This window comes from Entelurus aequoreus, linkage group LG02 (assembly GCF_033978785.1).
Source record: "Entelurus aequoreus isolate RoL-2023_Sb linkage group LG02, RoL_Eaeq_v1.1, whole genome shotgun sequence".
In the NCBI taxonomy this organism is placed as follows: domain Eukaryota; kingdom Metazoa; phylum Chordata; class Actinopteri; order Syngnathiformes; family Syngnathidae; genus Entelurus; species Entelurus aequoreus.
This window is the reverse complement of record NC_084732.1, coordinates 46,344,946-46,366,744: the sequence shown is the minus strand read 5'-3', so window position 1 is coordinate 46,366,744 and position 21,799 is coordinate 46,344,946. Positions and strand designations below refer to the sequence as shown.

Genomic DNA, 21,799 nt, shown 5'->3' with positions numbered 1-21,799 from the left:
AAGGTCTTATTTCTTTGTTATTGAAACAGGAAATAAATGGCCTGTATAAAGACCCAGTTTATCTAAAAAATTGGAGACCAATAACACTTCAGTGTTACGATGCTAAGATCCTGGCAAAATGTTTGGGTACACGCCTTAAAGGCCTACTGAAACCCACTACTACCGACCACGCATCTGATAGTTTATATATCAATGATGAAATCTTAACATTGCAACACATGCCAATACGGCCGGGTTAGATTAGTAAAGTGCAATTTTAAATTTCCCGCGAAATATCCTGCTGAAAACGTCTCGGTATGATAACATTTGCGCGTGACGTCACGGATTGTAGCGGACATTTTGGGTCACCATTGTGGCCAGCTATTAAGTCGTCTGTTTTCATCACAAAATTCCACAGTATTCTGGACATCTGTGTTGGTGAATCTTTTGCAATTTGTTTAATGAACAATGTAGACAGCAAAGAAGAAAGCTGTAGGTTGGAAGCGGTGTATTAGCGGCTGGCTGCAGCAACACAAACACGTAGCCGGTGTTTCATTGTTTACATTCCCGAAAGATGACAGTCAAGCTTTAACATTGGCCTGTGGAGAACTGGGACAACAGAGACTCTTACCAGGAGGACTTTGAGTTGGATACGCGGTACCGTGAGTACGTACGCAGCTGCGGCTTCCAAACATTTGATCGCTTGCCCGTACGTGTGTGCCGCTATGTGCATGTCACGTACGTAACTTTGGGGACTTTGGGGAAATATATGTGCTGTATGAACTTTGCGGAGGTGAACGGTACTTTGGGCTGTGGGATTGAGTGTGTTGTGCGGGTGTTTGATTTGTATTGGTGGGTTATATGGACGGGAGGGGGGAGGTGTTTGTTATGCGGGATTAATTTGTGGCATATTAAATATAAGCCTGGTTGTGTTGTGGCTAATAGAGTATTGTGTTTATTTACTGTTTTAGTCATTCCCAGCTGAATATCAGGTCCCACCCGCCTCTCACAGCATCTTCCCTATCTGAATCGCTTCCATTGCTCTCTAGTCCTGAATTCACTCTCACTTTCCTCATCCACGAATCTTTCATCCTCGCTCAAATTAATGGAGAAATCGTCGCTTTCTCTGTCCGAATCGCTCTCGCTGCTGGTGGCCATGATTGTAAACAATGTGCAGATGTGAGGAGCTCCACAACCTGTGACGTCACGCTACTTCCGGTACAGGCAAGGCTTTTTTATCAGCGACCAAAAGTTGCAAACTTTATTGTCAATGTTCTCTACTAAATCCTTTCAGCAAAAATATGGCAATATCGCGAAATGATCAAGTATGACACATAGAATGGACCTGCTATCCCCGTTTAAATAAGAAAATCGCATTTCAGTAGGCCTTTAAGTCTGTTTTGTCAAATATTATTCACCAAGATCAATCAGGTTTCCTATAAAGAAGAAACATAGGAAACAATATTAGACAGTTATTATAAACTATAGAAAATTATAATATGGAAAATAAAAGAGGATTCATTTTGTAGCCGACCTGGAGAAGGCATTTGACAAAATTAGCTTAGATTTTATTTGTAAAAGCTTAGTTTTTTTCCAATTTTGGCAACTCCTTATTACACTGGATCAAGGCGCTATATAATAAAACAAACTGTAGAATTATAAATAATAATGGCTACATCTCTGGGACAATACCTCTATTAAGAGGTCTAAAACAAGGATGCCCTTTGTCTCCATACTTATTTATTATTGCTATGGAAATATTGGCGATTAAAGTTAGATTGAATACAAATATTGAAGGGCTCAGTAATAATAATATTGAAAGTAAATAATGTATGCAGACGATACAAGCTGCTTTATCAGCCCCAATCCTCATTGTTTACAGAACCTTCTTAATCTTTTGGACATCTTTTCACAGCAATCTGGGTTTAAGCTTAAATATGATACATTTTAAATATTAAGGATCGGAAATTTAAAGGTAACGTCCTTTCGAATGGAATGCTAAGTGCCTGTTTTGTGGACAGATGGACCAGTTAACATACTTGGTGTTGTTGTCCTAGATAATCTGGAAGATCTAGGCTCAGTAAATTACAATAATTGACTAAAAAAGCTGTATAAAATTATGTAATTATGGAAAGGGAAATCCTTAACCTTGTATGGTAAATTATCTATTGTCAACTCGTTAATTATTCCTCAATTTATTTATTTATTTTTGTCATTACCAGTGCCATCACATATCAATGATGAACTCTTAACATTGCAACACATGCCAATACGGCCGGGTTAATTTATAAAGTGCAATTTTAAATTTCCCGCGAAACTTCCGGTTGAAAACGTCTATGTATGATGACGTTTGCGCGTGACGTCAATGGTTGAAACGGAAGTATTCGGACACATTGTATCCCAATACAAACAGCTCTGTTTTCATCGCAAAATTCCACAGTATTCTGGACATCTGTGTTGGTGAATCTTTTGCAATTTGTTTAATGAACAATGGAGACTGCAAAGAAGAAAGCTGTAGGTGGGATCGGTGTACTAGCGGCTGGCTGCAGCAACACAACCAGGAGGACTTTGAGGATAGCAGATGCGCTATCCGACGCTAGCCGCCGACCGCATCGATGATCGGGTGAAGTCCTTTGTCGCGCCGTCGATCGCTGGAACGCAGGTGAGCACGGGTGTTGATGAGCAGATGAGGGCTGGCGTAGGTGGAGCGCTAATGTTTTTATCATAGCTCTGACGAGGTCACGTAGCTAAGTTAGCTTCAATGGCGTCGTTAGCAACAGCATTGCTAGGCTTCGACAGGCGGCACAGCATTAACCGTGTGGTTACAGGTCCAGTGTTTGGTTCGGTGTCTCCTGATAGTAGTATTGTTGATCTTCTGCCTATCCTTCCAGTCGAGGGGCTTATTTCTTTTGTTTCTATCTGCATTTAAGCACGATGCTATCACGTTAACTTCGTAGCTAAAGTGCTTCGCCGATGTATTGTCGTGGAGATAAAAGTCACTGTGAATGTCCATTTCGCGTTCTCGACTCTCATTTTCAAGAGGATATAGTATCCGAGGTGGTTTAAAATACAAATCCGTGATCCACAATAGAAAAAAGAGAAAGTGTGGAATCCAATGAGCCCTTTTACCTAAGTTACGGTCAGAGCGAAAAAAGATACGTCCTGCACTGCACTCTAGTCCTTTACTCTCATGTTCCTCATCCACAAATCTTTCATCCTCGCTCAAATGAATGGGGTAATCGTCGCTTTCTCGGTCCGAATCGCTCTCGCTGCTGGTGTAAACAATGGGGAAATGTGAGGAGCCTTTCAACCTGCGACGTCACGCTACTTCCGGTACAGGCAAGGCTTTTTTTTATCAGCGACCAAAAGTTGCGAACTTTATCGTCGATGTTCTCTACTAAATCCTTTCAGCAAAAATATGGCAATATCGCGAAATGATCAAGTATGACACATAGAATGGATCTGCTATCCCCGTTTAAATTTAAAAAAATCTTTTCAGTAGGCCTTTAAGTTGTTTAACATTAATTTTAGGAAATGTCGGGCCAGTCGTGTTTCTATTTCTGTTGTAAAAAAAAAAGGTAGTTTCCGATAAAATAATATATTGATATAGATATACGTAAATTTGCCAAATATCGGCGTTGATAATCTGTCGATCCCTAATAACTGTTGGTATGTCAGCATTGTCACACTCAGTGCACGACACGTAAGAGGACGAAACAAACCATAAATTGGTGGTGTCGACATTAATTATATGATCAATATTAGAGTGATTAGATCGATATTTTTATTTTCTCAAAATTATTTATGTTGTTTCTTTTGTTAATGTTTAGAAATTCAGAAAATTATTCATTGGACATGGGAGGACTTTGAGGGCAAAAAGGATTTAAATGTATGATTTACTTTTGTTTAGTTAGTGTGTACTCTTGGCTTTGTGTTTGTATGTACAAAACCCAAAACCAGTGAAGTTGGCATGATGTCCATCCATCCATTTTCTACCGCTTATCCCTTTCGGGGTCGCGGGGGTTGCTGGAGCCTATCTCAGCTACAATCGGGCGGAAGGCAGGGTACACCCTGGACAAGTCGCCACCTCATCACAGGGCCAACACATAGACAACATTCACACTCACATTCACACACTAGGGCCAATTTAGTGTTGCCAATCACGGGGAGAACATGCAAACTCCACACAGAAAGATCCCGAGCGCAGGATGGAACCCAGGATCTTCGAAATTGTGAGGCAGACGCACTAACCCCTCTTCCACCGTACTGCCTGTTGGCATGATGTGTAAATCGTAAATAAAAACAGAATACAATGACGTGCAAATACTTTTCAACCTACAGTACCAGGCCAAAAGATTGGACACACCTTCTGATTCAATGCGTTTTCTTTATTTTCATGACTATTGTAGATCAGGGGTACCCAAACTCTTTGACTCGGGCACCGCATTGGGTTAAAAAAATGTGTCCGGGGCCCGGGCTCTGTGTGTAGGTGTGTGTGTGTGTTATATATATATATATATATATATATATATATATATATATATATATATATATATATATATATATATATATATATATATATATATATATATATATATATATATATATATATATATATATATACCGTAATTTCCGGACTATAAGCCGCTACTTTTTCCCCTCGTTCTGGTCCCTGCGGCTTATACAAGGGTGCGGCTTATTTACGGCCTGTTCTTCTCCGACACAGACGAAGAGGATTTCGGTGGTTTTAGTACGCAGGAGGAAGACGATGACACAATGATTAAAGACTGACTTTTCATATACCGGTAGGCTGGTTATTTTGATAACGTACAGGCGAGCACTTTGTATTACTTTGCACCGTTGTATTATTTGTACTCTGCACGAATGCTGTTCGCCATGTCAAAGATGTGAAAGTTTGATTGAATAATTTAAAGATTTATTGTTAATAAATGGGACGCTTTGCGTTCCCAAACAGTCATCTCTGTCCCGACAATCCCCTCCGTGGTAGCAGGAACCCATATATACTACAGTAATTACACATCAAAACCCTGCGGCTTATAGTCGGGTGCGGCTTATATATGGAGCAATCTGTATTTTCCCCTTAATTTAGCTGGTGCGGCTTATAGTCAGGTGCGGCTTATAGTCCGGAAATTACGGTGTATATATATATATATATATATATATATATATATACTGAGCGCAGTGATGTCACTATGTTTTGCCTGAGCGGCTAGGAGACACAGAGGGTAACAAGTTGTAGAAAATGGATTAGAAAGGACAGACTTAAAAAAATAATAGTAGTTTGGGGACCCCTGTTTTAGATTGTCACTGAAGGCATCAAAACTATGAATGAACACATGTGGAATTATGTACTTAACAAAAAAAGGTGAAATAACTGAAAACATGACCCCGAAGGGAATAAGCGGTAGAAAATGGATGGATGGATGTATGTTTTATATTCTAATTTCTTCAAAATAGCCACCCTTTGCTCTGATTACTTACTTTGCACACTTTCAGCATTCTCTCGAAGAGCTTCAAGTTTGATTCAAATGGTTTTCACTTCACAGGTATCATAGTTTTGATGCCTTCAGTGATAATCTACAATGTAAATAGTCATGAAAATAAAGAAAACGCATTGACATGAGAAGGTGTGTCCAAACTTTTGGCCTATACTGTATAGTCAATTCAATACACTGCAAAGTGAAGTGAAGTGAAGTGAAGTGAATTACATTTATATAGCGCTTTTCTCAAATGACTCAAAGCGCTTTACATTGTGAAACCCAATATCTAAGTTACATTTAAACCAGTGTGGGTGGCACTGGGAGCAGGTGGGTAAAGTGTCTTGCCCAAGGACACAACGGCAGTGACTAGGATGGTGGGAGCGGGGATTGAACCTGGAACCCTCAAGTTGCTGGCACGGCCACTCTACCAACCGAGCTATACCGCCCCAAAGACAGGATACTTAATGTTCGAACTGGTAAACTTTGTTATTTTTTGCAAATATTAGCTCATTTGGAATTTGATGTCTGCAACATGTTTCAAAAAAGCTGACAAGTGGAAAAAAAGACTGAGAAAGTTAAGGAATGCTCATCAAACACTTATTTGGAACGTCCCACAGGTGAACAGGCTAATTGGGAACAGGTGGGTGCCATGATTATTAGATTAGTATAAAAGCAGCTTTCATGAAATGCTTGGTCATTCACAAACAAGAATGGAGCGAGAGTCACCACTTTGTGAACAAATGCGTGAGCAAATTGTCGAACAGTTTAAGAACAACATTTCTCAACAAGCTATTGCAAGGAATTTAGGGATTTCACCATCTACTGTCCGTAATATCAAAAGGTTAAGAGGATCTGGAGAAATCACTGCACGTAAGCAGCAAAGCCAAAAACCAACATTGAATGCGCGTGACCTTTGATCCCTCAGGTGGTACTGCATCAAAAACCGACATCAGTGTGTAAAGGATATCACCACATGGGCTCAGGAACACTTCAGAAAACCACTGTCAGTAACTACAGTTTGTTGCTACATCTGTAAGTGCAAGTTAAAACTGTACTACGCAAAGTGAAAGACATTTATGAACAACACCCAGAAACGCTCATAGAAAAGTGTTCTGTGGTCTGACGAGTCCATATTTCAAATAGTTTTTGGAAACTGCGGACGTTGTGTCCTCTGGACCAAAGAGAAAATTGTTCTCCTCAGTTCCCAAACGTCTACTGAGTGTTGTTAAAAGGAAAGGCGATGTAACAGTGGTAAAAATGCCCCTTTGCCAACTTTTTTGCAATGTGTTGCTGCCATTAAATTCTAAGTTAATGACTATTTGCAAAAAAAAAACATTTTCTCAGTTCGAACAATAAATATCTTGTCTTTGCAGTGTATTCAATTGAATATAAGTTCAAAAGTATTTGCAAATCATTGTATTCTGTTTTTATTTACGATTTACACAACATGCCAACTTCACTGGTTTTGGGTTTTGTAATAAAAGAGAAGAACAATGTATTGTTATTGGTCGATCCACTCATGGATGATCGGTAGCAGAATCTGCAGCATACATACCTGATCTCTTCCATTATTGTGTTTGAGTGAAAATGTACAAAAATCTCAGGACAAATGGCATTTAAGTGTGTGGATGAGTGTATTTTTGAAAGTGCATGATAGGCTGCTTGATACAACTCCAGAAGAAGAATAAAACTTGGAGCAGAAATGTGCACAGATCAGAGTGCACAGAAATACTATATGCTAGTGATTGGTCAAATGATACTAAAGCATTGATGCCTCATTAAACACAAGGAGTGTAAATACTGTGAGTCTCAATGTACGTATTCATAAAATAAAAACACATGTGACCGATACAGTTGCTGTTTTATTTAACTGTACAAGCCAAACTGTTCATCAGGAAGAGCTTTCTTTGGGCAGCTCATACTAAATAAAGTGTCGCGTTTGACATCAGTTTATGTCTTCACTCTATTGCTGAACCCAGGGCCAGATTCTTTACACTGGAAAAAGTTTTAGTACCTCAGCATTAGTTTCAGTAGTTGTATTTCTTTCTTAATTTTATTCCTCTAGTAGTACTGTTTTCATGATTAAGTATTTCAGCATTTTTTAACATGAGCTTTATATAATGTGTAACTATTCACTATTTGTTTGCTATTTGTGTTTTTATAGTCTATGTTTACAGCTGCTAAATGTGTGCGGTACTATATTTGTTGCTCTATTGCTCCCAGGGACAAATAAAGTTGTTTCCATTGAATTCATCATTAACCTAAATGGAATTAAGAAAAATGAACAATTCTTAAGTGTCACTTAGACATTATCGCACCAAATAGGGTAAATGTTGATAATTTCCTGTCTACTATTTGGCTCTTTGACCAGAGTTAAAAATGCCATATTCCTTTCTGCGCAGCAATTAATTTGTAAAATTTTGGATTATGAGAGTTAATTCAGTAACTTTTTAACTATTTTGTTTTCTTTTTGGAGTATTTTTGGTTTCTAACTTGATTGCATGCAAATAAAAAGTACCTTTTTTGTTAGCGCTTGGACTTTTCTGTCGACAATTGTACTTTTCTGGCTATGGTGTAATCTTATTTTAAGTAATTAATGTGGAGCTGTTTTTTTATTTTTAATGTGGTGTTACTGTCATGTATCAAATGTATGCATTCCCTTTGCCTAATGCTGTACATGTATCAAAGCATTTTTGAAATTTTAGACCACAGGAAGAGAAGCTATTACTATTGCAGCAGCTGATAGTAATCTCACAATACGAACTATTAATTTATTTGCAAATGTGGCCTTTTTTTAATCCAGCAGATGTCGGATGACCATTATGAAACACCAACACAGTATCAGTGCAGTGTTGATACAGGTAGTAAGTGTGCCATACACTAACTGAGGCGACATTTAGCCCTCACTACCATATGTTTTACGTCACATAATCAACATATACTTTCCATCCATCCAGTTTTCCCGGGGGACATACGTATCTCGGTGTTCTCCCAGTTTGTGTGGTCGTCACTTGTTTGGATTAAGCATTGAGGTCATGTGATATTCTCTTTCTTTTAAGTTTACAGCGACAAGCAGCAAATGAAGGACAAAGGTCACGCATTGGACTTCTGCTTTTTCAGTTGGTCATTGTGTATCTGTCTATTAAAAAAACCTCAAACAATAAAAACAGAGTTACAAACATTTTTGTTCTGATTATTACACTTGCCATTCACTAGTTGAACAGTAAATTATTAAGCTAACGCAGTTTTGTAAACACTATCTTTCGGCATTATATATATATTTCCCCTTGTGCTAGCATTCAACTGCCTACACATGTTGCCGAAACAAACAAGGAGTCAATAACTCTGCATTGCAGTGACTCTGGTGTCTTGGGAATTAATGTTTTCAGCTACTGGACTGACTGTCACATGGCTGCTTTCACATGTTGACACACTCAAAATGTGAATCAGCAGGCTGCAGTTACTCAATACAGTTGGCTTGTGTGTTTAAATGTCAAGAATCTTACCTATGAGCATCAGGCCTAGCCAATGTGTATACATTTTTTAAACTAGCATTTAGCACATGAAACCTTCATGAAGGATGTTGAGCAAATGTTTGTGCGTATCAAATTCGGTTGTACCTTGGTTTTTGTATTCCTGCTAAATCAGCCACCATGGGACCACGGAAAGCAGTGAATGTCAGCGCTTTGATAAAGAAGGTGAGAAACACTATTGAATTAAAGCAAGAACCCGTAGCAAAGTATGAGGGTGGCATCAGTGTGGCTTTTCTCTTCCTTCATCACCATCTTATCCAACAAGGGTGTTCATTGGCAGTTAAACAATATCCACATACTTAAATTCGGTCCTTATTCTCCTTAATGACATACACTTGTTGCAAAACAAAATTAATAGTCACAATAACTAAACAAAATTCAAAACTACTCTTTTAGGCCATGTCTATATTAAGCCGGATAACTCCTTAAACAAATAACCATTTAGCCTAAAACCCATGTCACCCACACTAACCCATCTTTTAAGGTTCCCCTTCTTGGGAATTGTTTTACACGGGTAAGTGCGCCATCTATTTCTTGAATCTCCGGCTCTTACGTCGGTATGGACTCATTGTTTATAAATTGAGTTCGGAGGGGAAGTGACGTCAGAAACAACGCACCACAGCCAGCTTCACAACAATCGGTTTCCATTCAGATGTAAATACTACAAAGATAGAGGCGAATCATCCAGACATGCCCGTGTTTCTCCTTCTTCTACATGTACAGGCGCTTGTAGAAATCACACATGAATACCCTTAAGAGAAGGAAACGCGCGATTGTAGCTATTTCGGATACACCACATCTCAGACGGCAACATAGCAATGTTGAGCAACGATTTTGGATAAGGCCTGGAAGAACGGCAACCTGGTGGGATATGTTTGTCAACGAGTGTGTTGTGCCAGAGGAATGGCAAGAGAACTTTTGAATGTCCAGGTCAGCTGTGATTCTACTTAGCGAAAAACGTTGTCTATTTGTCGAAGGGGTGACAACGAGAATGTGGGCTCCCGTGGATGTGATAAAAAAAGGTAGCGTGTACTTTGTATTGCCTGGCCGACGAGAGAAGACTTCGGAAAACAGCGAATACATTTTGACTGGCAAAGCAGATTGTATCAGTTATTGTCCGCGATGTATGTCGAGCGATTACTCAACGTCTATTTTTGTACTCCATAACTACGTAAAGCCATGTAGGAGCCGCTGGTCAGTGGTTGCGACCGTCAAGTACGACCACCAATTTCAGCCTCCAAGCACAGGCAGGATTGCAAGAATGGACAATGAAGGTGAAGGCAAAAGAGTGAAGAGTGTCCTGACCAGATATCTAGATTCCTAGATTGATTGTTGTAAAACGTTCTTTATCACATTGTTTACTTTCACACGTCCACTAAAGATTCGATTCATTTATGATGGCTCAGAAGTGATTCACCACAATAGGGCTAGTCCAGGGGTCGGCAACCTTTACCACTCAAAGAGCCATTTTGGCAAGTTTCACAAATTAAAGAAAATAATGGGAGCCACAAAAAAAATGTTTTAATTTAAAATGAAAAACACCGCATACAAAGCTTAAATTGCTTTGTGCTATGTTAACCAGGGGTCTCAGACACACGCACCGGCACGCACCTTAATATGGAAATTTGATGTTAGTGCGGCCCGCGAGTTTTGAATGAATGCCGCTTGATAGCGTCATACTTGCCAATCCTCTCATTATTTCCGGGAGACTCCCGAATATCAGGGCGTGATGGCACTGCTTTTGGCGCCCTCTACAGTCTGCCCAAACAGTGTACCTGCTCGACCATATGTAGGATGCAGCTTCAGCTTGCTCACGTAAGTGACAGCAAGGCGTACTACTTCAACAGCCACACAGCTTACACTGACGGTAGCCGTACAAAAACAACTTTAACACTGTTACGTTACAAATATGCGCCACACTTTGAACCCACACCAAAAAAGAATGACAAACACATTTCTGGAGAACATCTGCACTGTAACACAACATAAACACAACACAACAAATACCCAGAATCCCATGCAGCCCTAACTCTTCCGCTCAAACGACGCACGGAGGGGGGGAGGGTTGATGTGTGGGGGGGTTTGGTGGTAGCGGGGGTGTATAATCTAGACCCTTTATTTAGTAATTAGAGTGAAAATAGGATTATAATTGCCCTTGGAGATTTCTTAGAGAGGCACTGAGATCCACAAGTCTCCTGGGAAAATCGGGGGGTCGGCAGGTATGCAGCTGAGCCGCATCAGAGTGGTCAAAGAGCCGCATGCGGCTCCGGAGCCGAGGGTTGCCGACCCCTGCGCTAGTCTAACAGCTGCTGATGGTGAGGCAAGCAAGGTTTACTGTTAAAAGAAATGTGGCAATAGGTTTGGTTAGTTCTTATTTTTCTAATCAGCCTGACCTAAGCATCAGGTTTATGTGTTGAATAAATAATATTTGTAATCAACACATGGTTTCATATCATTTGGAAAAGTTGTATACTGTAAGTAGGTTGAATATAATTGATTGTAATTAAAATCAAGAGTAAGATTACTAATTCAGTGTTAATGTTTAAGTGGGTTCCAAGCCCCTCTGTAGAGGAAAAATTGGGCCTTGACATAAAAAAGGTTAAAGGGGAACTGCACTTTTTTGGAAGTTTGCCTATCGTTCACAATCATTATGAAAGACATGACGACAGATGTATTTTTTCCCCCCAATGCATTCAAATTAGTAAATAAAACGTACATAAAAGACCGCTTACAGCCGAGCCAAAGGGAGGTCCTTTATTCTGCCCATAAAATCCAATAAAAAGCCATCCAAAAGTATTAGTGATAATGTTACTATACTTAACAAAATATAAACGCAACACTAGTTTTATCTCCCATTTTTCATGAGTTGAACTCAAAGATTTAAAACTTTTACTATATTCATAAAATACTTATTCCTCTCAAATAGTGTTCATAAATCTGTCTAAATCTGTGTTAGTGAGCATTTCTTCATTGCCAAAATAATCTATTCCACCTCACAGGTGTGGTATATTAAAATGCTGATCAAACAGCATGATTATTGCACAGGTGTGCCTTAAGTTACCAACAATAAACTGCCACTATGAAATGTGCTGTTTTATCACACAGCACAATGCCACAGACGTCGCAAGTTTTGAGGAAGCGTGCAGTTGGCATGCTGACTGCAGGAATGTCCACCAGAGCTGTTGCCCGTGAATTGAATGTTCATTTCTCTACCATAAACTGTCTCCAAAGGTGTTTCAGAGAATTTGGCAGTACGTCCAACAGGCCTCACAACCGCAGACCACATGTAACCACAGCAGCCCAGGACCTCTACATCCAGCTGGTGCACCTTCATGATCGTCTGAGACCAGCCACCCCGACAGCTGCTGCAACAATTGGTTTTCATAACCAAATAATTTCTGCACAAACTGTGATAAACCGTCTCAGGGAAGCTAATCTGCATGCTTGTCGTCCACATCGGGGTCTCAACCTGACTGCAGATCGTCGTCGTAACAGACTTGAGTGGGCAAATGCTCACATTCGATGGCGTCTGGCACGTTGTCCTGCCCTCTGTCCTTAGCTTTCTAGAAAAGTGGCCCCTAGGAGAGTTTAGTTGAATATCCCTGTACTCTGTGGGGCGGTATAGCTCGGTTGGTAGAGCGGCCGTGCCAGCAACTTGAGGGTTGCAGGTTCGATCCCCGCTTCCGCCATCCTAGTCACTGCCGTTGTGTCCTTGGGCAAGACACTTTACCCACCTGCTCCCAGTGCCACCCACACTGGTTTGAATGTAACTTAGATATTGGGTTTCACTATGTAAAGCGCTTTGAGTCACTTGAGAAAAAGCGCTATATAAATGTAATTCACTTCACTTCACTTCACTCCTGTGTCTAGGGAATTATTCAGAGTTTATAAACATTACCAAAAACAAAAAAAGATTTAAATATTTATCCAAGCATTCTAGTTTAAATCATATACAGACACCACCAATAGTGTTGACACCACCAATTTATGGATTGAGCTGCTTTTATCTTGTGTGTCGTGTACCGACTGACATTGCTGACACACCAACATTTGTTATATTATCCTCTCTCTAGACTCATATTAATCTACTTGTTCATTTCCTGTTAATAATGTTACTTTTTGCTGCAACTCTGTTCCATCTGGGCAGCTTAAAGTTTACCAAACACTTATTTCTTGGTGTTGTTTAAAGCTAGCTTAGCTTTAGCTTAGCTATAAGCATGCCTGCTCCTGGTGTGCAACATGTTTACCCTCGTCCTTAAGTGATAATAATACGTGATAATGATACTTAAGATACTAAGAAATGGGGTATATTTGTCGTATTAGAGGTGATTATTATTAGCTTGGGGAGCAGCTACACTGTGTATAGAGACACATACTGTAATTAGCTGCTAGCCTCTTATCAGCGGGAGAAGATATGCGTTTGTGATCGGCATTAAAAGGCAGCAATCTGCAATGGTGATCATGTTCTTTTTCACGCAATTTGGCTGCTACCGATCGATTGGTACATCCCTATGTATTTGGCATTGTTGGTTTTCGTACATACTAAATGTAACAGTAAATAACATTTCATTGCATGTTCCATTAAACAAGGCAGTTTTAGGGCTCCACCTTCAAGTCCTCTATTGAGAACCCACTGAGTGAGTAAAATGCAAGCTTTGTAGGACCTTTGGGGCTGTAGTCTTTAGTCAGTCAAATGATGTACTGGACAACAATATGCAATAAGTAGTCTACCTCTGCCCAAATAAAGCCATCTATTCCTTAGAAGAGTTTCCTATTGGATTTTCAGAGAGAAACAGTGCTCACCTCATAGGTTCTTCCAAAGCCGGTCATTCTAGATGAGATGTAGCGAATGTGCGGGTAGGTGACTTCAGATATGCCAGTGTGCTGTCAGGAAATAAATGAAAGACATGCACGCTGAGTCATGCAATCAATTAGTCATACACCGATACATATCTTAATTCAACATATAGAAATAGAAGCAGTAATCAAAATACATTTCGTATTCATTAAATCTGTATGATCATGTAATTCAATTGTAATACAGGTAAAAGCCAGTAAATTAGAATATTTTGAAAAACTTGATTTATTTCAGTAATTGCATTCAAAAGGTGTAACTTGTACATTATATTTATTCATTGCACACAGACTGATGCATTCAAATGTTTATTTCATTTAATTTTGATGATTTGAAGTGGCAACAAATGAAAATCCAAAATTCCGTGTGTCACAAAATTAGAATATTGTGTAAGGGTTACATTTTGAAGACACCTGGTGCCACAAACTAATCAGCTGATTAACTCAAAACACCTGCAAAGGGCTTTAAATGGTCTCTAAGTCCAGTTCTGAAGCCTACACAAACATGGGGAAGACTTCAGATTTGACAGCTGTCCAAAAGGCAACCATCGACACATTGCACAAGGAGGGAAAGACACAAAAGGTTATTGCTGAAGAGGCGGGCTGTTCTCAGAGCTCTGTGTCCAAACACATTAATGGAGAGGCAAAGGGAAGGAAAAACTGTGGTCAGAAAAAGTGTACAAGCGATAGGGATCACCGCGCCCTGGTCAAGATTGCGAAAAAAAAAAACATTCAAAAATGTGGGGGAGATTCAGAAGGAGTGGACAGCTGCTGGAGTCAGTGCTTCAAGATCCACCACCAAGAGACGCTTGAAAGACATGGGTTTCAACTGCCGCATACCTCGTGTGAAGCCACTGTTGACCAAGAAACAGCGCGAAAAGCGTCTCACCTGGGCTAAGGAAAAAAAGAGCTGGACTGCTGCTGAGTGGTCCAAAGTCATGTTTTCTGACGAAAGCAAATTTTGCATTTCCTTTGGAAATCGAGGTCCCAGAGTCTGGAGGAAGACAGGAGAGGCACAGGATCCACGTTGCCTGAAGTCTAGTGTAAAGTTTCCACCATCAGTGATGGTTTGGGGTGCCATGTCATCTGCTGGTGTCGGTCCACTCTGTTTCCTGAGATCCAGGGTCAACGCAGCAGTCTACCAGCAAGTTTTAGAGCACTTCATGCTTCCTGCTGCTGACCTGCTCTATGGAGATGGAGATTTCAAGTTCCAACAGGACTTGGCGCCTGCACACAGCGCAAAATCTACCTGTGCCTGGTTTACGGACCATGGTATTTCTGTTCTAAATTGGCCCGCCAACTCCCCTGACCTTAGCCCCATAGAAAATCTGTGGGGTATTGTGAAAAGGAAGATGCAGAATGCCAGACCCAAAAACGCAGAAGAGTTGAAGGCCACTATCAGAGCAACCTGGGCTCTCATAACACCTGAGCAGTGCCAGAAACTCATCGACTCCATGCCACGCCGCATTAACGCAGTAATTGAGGCAAAAGGAGCTCCAACCAAGTATTGAGTATTGTACATGCTCATATTTTTCATTTTCATACTTTTCAGTTGGCCAACATTTCTAAAAATCCCTTTTTTGTATTAGCCTTAAGTAATATTCTAATTTTGTGACACACGGAATTTTGGATTTTCATTTGTTGCCACTTCAAATCATCAAAATTAAATGAAATAAACATTTGAATGCATCAGTCTGTGTGCAATGAATAAATATAATGTACAAGTTACACCTTTTGAATGCAATTACTGAAATAAATCAAGTTTTTCAAAATATTCTAATTTACTGGCTTTTACCTGTATAAAAAGTAAGCAGATGCTTGAGGGTGTCCAAAATAAAATGATAAGATCATGAAACCGTCCCCTATTTTATTGCATAGATTTCTCTCAAGGTTTCTTGACTTATTGAGTATGTTCTGTAAATGCCTGATGAGCTACAATGAATTGCTTATGCATAATTCAACAGCTCCGCCACACCATCCTTGAAATAAGTGATGTTAGGAAAAACATATCTTAGACACAATTCAATTAACAGGGAGTCATATTTATGCAAATGAAAATTCTACTGTGCTCAGATGTTGTTACCATGAAGGGGATGGGGAAGTGGTGCAGTCTGGAGGTGGGGTGGTAGTGGTGCAAGTGGGAGTGCAGGTGCCCTGAAGGGTAAGACGCTACGGTCACTCCAGCCTCGATGCCGAGCTCCCTGTTTAAACACACAGTCAAGGTCATTACAGTGGACATGGAAATAAAACCATATATATCTTATTTATGACTTATAGAGACTATCAGACTGACCATGCTGTTCTTTGCTCAGGTTGCCGAGGGTGGGAAGACATAGTTTGTGGCACATGGATGTGGTGCCCATGGCCGTAATTGGGGTGCATTCTGTGAGGGTGAGGAGGAGGACGCTCGTGTGCTCGTCTGCAAAGATGTTAATAAGGATTCATCAGCATTATTGTCATACCAATTACAATTTATAAAAATGAATGTTATATATATATATAAATATATATATATACATATATATATATATATATATATATATATATATATATATATATATATATATATATATATATATATATATATATATATATACATATATATATAAAATTTTACTACCTTTGTTGTTTACTCATCTGTTTTACAACATTCATTAAATAGTACGGCAGATACAATATGCAAATATTACCAAATGTCAATAGAGGGGTTGTATATGTGTCAAGGAAATACCCTTTCAATTTTGGTGAGGATATGCATAAATGTGCAGCTGGATGATCATCCTCTATTAACTATGAAGTCATCTGCTAACTAAGAAACTAAAAAGTCAGTATGTGTCCATGCACTAAATAAGTCTGATTTCTCAAATAGTTCGGCTCTAAATAAGCGCCCTACAACCATGGAAACACCTTAATCCGAATGTGTTTGGTTTTTGAAAAGTTGGACTTGCACACTTGGATTTTGCGATTGGAAACCAGATCTCGAGTGGGTGTGTGCCGCCAAAGGGGACCCTTTGTATCGTACATGCGCCAGTCTCAACGCGGATACTATTAAAAAAACATAAGCAACATTTGAAATGACTGTTTATTTGCTTCACAAATTAAAAGATCAAAAAATTGAAGTGCACAGATAATAGAAAAAATTAAACTGAGATTTACTTAAGAAGGTAGCTACGGAAATGTAGAATGCCGGCTTAATTCAGACTCTCGAACCAAACACGAATGAGAGGAAAGAGAATGAAGCAGGAATAACAGAGGTGAATAATAAAACATACACAAACCTCTTCATGCTGCATTTGTGAACTCCAAACAGATAAATAACTCTGTATTCCACACAACTGGCAAGATAATCCAGAACAATAGCAACCTTCATCTGGAACTGTATCAGCAGCAACACGAACGGTCTTTTCCTTTGCATTTAAAACTCCTTCCATCAATCCCTAAAGCATTATGAATAAACTCAGAGACATTCAAAAGTTTTGTTTCAACAATTCTCCTTCCGAAAAAACTCTCTCCCTCCGGTCTTTCTTTGCTTTGGACCTGCATCTGGTCCGAGACCTTCTTGGTAGTAGCGTCATGTTCATAGCCCAATTTAAGATCATTTCTTGATGCTGTCTCCTATTCAACATCACCATAGCCATTAGAGACGTACTATTTCTATTTTGTGAAAATACAAAAACCTAACTGTTTGAGAAATCAGACTAATTTAGTGCATGGAAACGTACGTAGATTGCATTCCACAATGTTTACTTACTTCCTCTTTTTTTCACTACTCTCCACCGCTACAGTTGCTCCTCAGCCGACAATCATTTATATTACTGCCTCTCTTTCCGCTACGTAGCCAAGATGGCGACTATTAGGTGCGATAAGTGTCCATTTACTTGTAGTGACAGTGCATTGAATTTGGCCCGCACTTCTTAATGTGTACACACTTACACACTCAAAAGACTAATTAGAATTGCAGAAGAGCGCAAATTTAGACACAGCCTAAGCACTTTGCGCTGTACTGCATGTAAAAAAACACTAAAAGCGTTCATGGGGGGAGGGGGTACTCACGTGGGGTGCTGCATCATTCTGCGCCTTTGGACCTCCATCCTCTGCAACATCTCGTGCTGATGGAGTCGCTGGACTGATCCCAATGGGGGTATATGGTGTGGCAGGGCCTGGTGCTCTGTGGGCAAGTGCTGGGCCAGTGGGGCACTTGAGCTGGAGAGGTGGTGCGCAGGTAGTGGAGGGGCAGTGGGCACAGTGTGGCCTGACGGGTGCGTTGGCAGCGGTGGATGAAAGGAGTGGACATTATGGGGAAGGATATAATCGCCTTGCTGAGGAGGCTGAGGTGCAAGTTGGGGGTTCCCGTGGGAATGAGGGCAGGCAGTAGAGGGCTGATGATGCAATGAGCGTGCCAGAGAGCCATCTGAGCGGCAAAAAAGTGAGATTTTTTAAGAACGGCAATCAGTTCTACACTGGGTCAACAAAGACAAATGTGTACTCACAAGAAGGGTGCATGTAATGTCTGCAGGGCTGCTGAAGCTGTGTTTGAGGCTGAGCTACCATGGCGGAGCTGAAAGAGTCTACTGCAGCAGGCTGGCTGGGTCCAGGTGTGGCTTGCGAAGCATAGGTGGGAGGCCGTGAAGTAGAACCGGGACAGCAAGGGTCAAAGGCAGAGGTACTACCATGGAACGTTGCCCCGCTGCTTCGAACACTACTGTTGCTCAGATCCACTGGCAGCGTTTGCTGTGAGAAAAAAGCACATTCAATCAATCAATCAATCAATGTTTATTTATATAGCCCTAAATCACAAGTGTCTCAAAGGGCTGCACAAGCCACAACGACATCCTCGGTACAGAGCCCACATAAGGGCAAGGAAAAACTCACCCCAGTGGGACGTCGATGTGAATGACTATGAGAAACCTTAGAAAGGACCCCCCCCCCACCCCCCTGCTACGGGAGACCAAAAGCAATCCTTTTTTGTGAATGACTGAGCATATCATGGAAGCTGCTTTTATACCCTATCATGGCACCCACCTGTTCCCAATTAGCCTGTTCACCTGTGGGATGTTCCAAATGAGTGTTTGATGAGCATTCCTCAACTTTCTCAGTCTTTTTGCCACTTGTGCCAGCTTTTTTGAAACATGTTGCAGGCATTAAAATTCCAAATGAGCTAATATTTGCAAAAAAACTGTATTCTGCACTGTATTCAATTGAATATAGGTTGAAAGGGATTTGCAAATCATTGTATTCTGTTTTTATTTACGATTTACACAAAAAACATTTTATGTCTATAATGTAAAAATCAACAAGCCACTGAAAATTAAAATGTAGTAAAATGTTACAGAATCCCCCTGTGGGTTAGTGAAATGGTAGAATGTTTACTCTCGACCACTACTGGCTATGTTAGCAATGAATGCAGCATTACCTGATCGTGGTAGTGGGCTGTGTTGTTGTTGATGCCGCTGCTGCCTCCGCCGCTACTACTGTTGCTGCTTACTACAGCACAGGGTGCAGGCAGAGCACTGGGTCTTTCCACAGCACAGCTAGACTCTTGAAAAGGCAGCGTGCCCGGGGGTTGCGGTGTCGGGTGATGAACATGGAGCACAAAATGGTGGGCGTTGCTGTGACTGTGACCGTGACTGTGCTGGGACCCATTGCTCTGAGAGGTTGAGGCCTGCATGCAGCTTGAATGGGAGTGGGTGAGGGACAGATGACCAGGAGAGGGCCTTCCACATGGGGAATGCTGCTGACAGCATGATGGCAGTCTAGGCATGGCAGTGCCTGCATTATCTCCTGCTGAACCTGACAAAACTGGTCTGCTTTCATCTGCTGACAAGGAGAGAAGAGAAAATAGATAAAGCTGCAGGGTAACAGCAGATCAAATGCAAGAAAACAAACAAAAAGAGTTTCTATTAAAACATATCTATTGCAAATATACAGTGTTCCCTCGATTATCGCGGAGGTTACTTTTACGTGGAAAGTCACTAACTCCTTTGGTAAGTGACTTTCCACAAAGTACGGACACTGCTTATTTGATGATTTTTATGAATATTAGATGCATTTAAAGTATTTATAAGCCATCCAGACACACACACACACGCAGCTGTGAGCATATATTAACTCAATCAAACATTGTGGGAATGTCTGAGACAACAGCCAATCGGAGGTGATCTTTAACTTTCGGTTACAACGTAGGCCGAGGTAAACAGAATGACATAGTATGAACAGAATGACCAAATTTGGAGCTAAACACGCAGCTGAGGGCAGAAAAATAAATGTCAGCCATAACTTGGAGTTATCTAGGGCCTAATGATTTACACATCAACGGAATCGTGGATAGAATCAAGCCATCACTCCAGGCCACAGCCCCGCACCATTCTCGGGCCAATTCTGTGCCTACCTCCTGGACACGCGGTCACCTCAAACTACAAAACTTACTCCAAAGTACAGAGACAAAAAGTTCTCAAATGACTTTTACGTGTCAGGTAATATGTTTCTTTTGCTAATTTGATGACTAATTGTCGTCTAAAAGTTGTGTTAAAAACATTGTGCTACTGCTGGTAATGCGAGCCAGTTGTAAACGCAACCACTGAAGTCGCATCTTAAAAATCTTCATGGTCAGTTCATGATAACTTGACAGCTTCTGATCCTATCTGTATAGTTTAGCCTCCAGTGTTGAAATAGTAACTGATGCATCGGTGTGTGTTTTCTTTTGCTTGAAACGTATTACGTTATGTTGCTGTGCTTTTTCTTTCTTCTTGCTTTGTTGTTCACTCAGTATGTAAAAATGTTGACATAATCCTTAGTTGGTTTTTAGTACAGATGCTTTAAAAAGGATAATATCGTACCGTGAGATTTTGATACCATTACAACTCTACTGGCTATTTTATCATTTGCCAATAGTGGTTTGAGAGAACAGATTTAAAGGGGTAATTTTTCCTTCCATCCATCCATTTTCTACTTCTATTTAAAACACTTCCCTGTGGTCTACATAACAAGTAATGGTGGTTATTTGTTGAAAATTTTGCACAAATTTTATTTCACAGACCATCTTCCTAGCTCTCTTCAGGATGCGGCAATTTGTGGTTGGTCTTTTTTACGTGCCTCCACTTAGACTAGGTCTTCTCCCCGTCATGTTGTAGGTTTTTAGCCTACAACATTTAGTCTACTGACAGATATGTTACATAGAACTATACGCTACTTTGTATCATAAATGGCAACAGCGGAGGATGAATGTACATGTACGAGCCAGTCTGCCCCACAACAAAACAATAGAGAAAAAAAATAGTTTTTTTAATACCATGTCAGAACTACAATGGCTCACTGGCGCAAAGCTCTTTGGGTAAAACCTTCCAATAAATGGAGATATCCGCTGAAGTCACCAATGTGAAAAATGTTACAAATTGGGAAAATTCCAAACAGCTAATTTTGAGGAAGTATGAAGGAAGGTAAGATTGTCCGCCATGCCTCCATGGTTTGATTTCAAATTTTCCGGACTTATGCAGAGCCCAAACACACAAAAACAGGCACCAAAAGATAAGAAAAGTTGGTTTTGCATAGTAGGTCCCCTTTAAATCACTTCATACACACTGAAACCCATGTCATTTCAACAGGTACTTAAATGTCCCTGTACCGTAATCAATAGTACTTTAAAATCTGTGATGTATTGAGACCGCAGTAAGGGTCCTATTCTCCCATTTGTGCCTTAGTGTTTATTTAAATGCTTGAAGTTACACATGTTTCTCCAATTCAGCCTGTGGAGACAGTCACTCCGCGAAAGTGAAGCAAAAGTGCCTAAGTCATAAATGAAGGTGGGCTCATTACAAATGAGGCGGACTCTGCCATGAGCCCTTTTTTATCTTGATTGCGTGAAAAAAACGGATCATGGAGTTGGAGTTTCACTAACACATGTGAATGTCATTGAAATCCATGAAAAAAATAACA

General features: G+C 40.4%; 1 protein-coding gene across 6 annotated transcripts in view; it reads right to left on the bottom strand.

Moving 5' to 3' along the window:
* Positions 1-21,799, bottom strand: part of rnf111 (ring finger protein 111) — a 97,949-nt gene that overhangs the window by 7,398 nt on the left and 68,752 nt on the right. For 3 of the 6 annotated variants that reach the window (XM_062027777.1, XM_062027794.1, XM_062027804.1), the window contains 6 exons: positions 19,281-19,684; positions 18,358-18,598; positions 17,921-18,278; positions 16,161-16,286; positions 15,951-16,068; positions 13,817-13,897 (listed from right to left, as the gene is read on the bottom strand). In XM_062027777.1, the coding sequence (XP_061883761.1) occupies positions 13,817-13,897; positions 15,951-16,068; positions 16,161-16,286; positions 17,921-18,278; positions 18,358-18,598; positions 19,281-19,684 (1,328 nt within the window). The remainder of the gene's footprint in view (positions 1-13,816; positions 13,898-15,950; positions 16,069-16,160; positions 16,287-17,920; positions 18,279-18,357; positions 18,599-19,280; positions 19,685-21,799) is intronic. The other 3 variants (XM_062027784.1, XM_062027820.1, XM_062027812.1) reach the window with 1 other exon arrangement.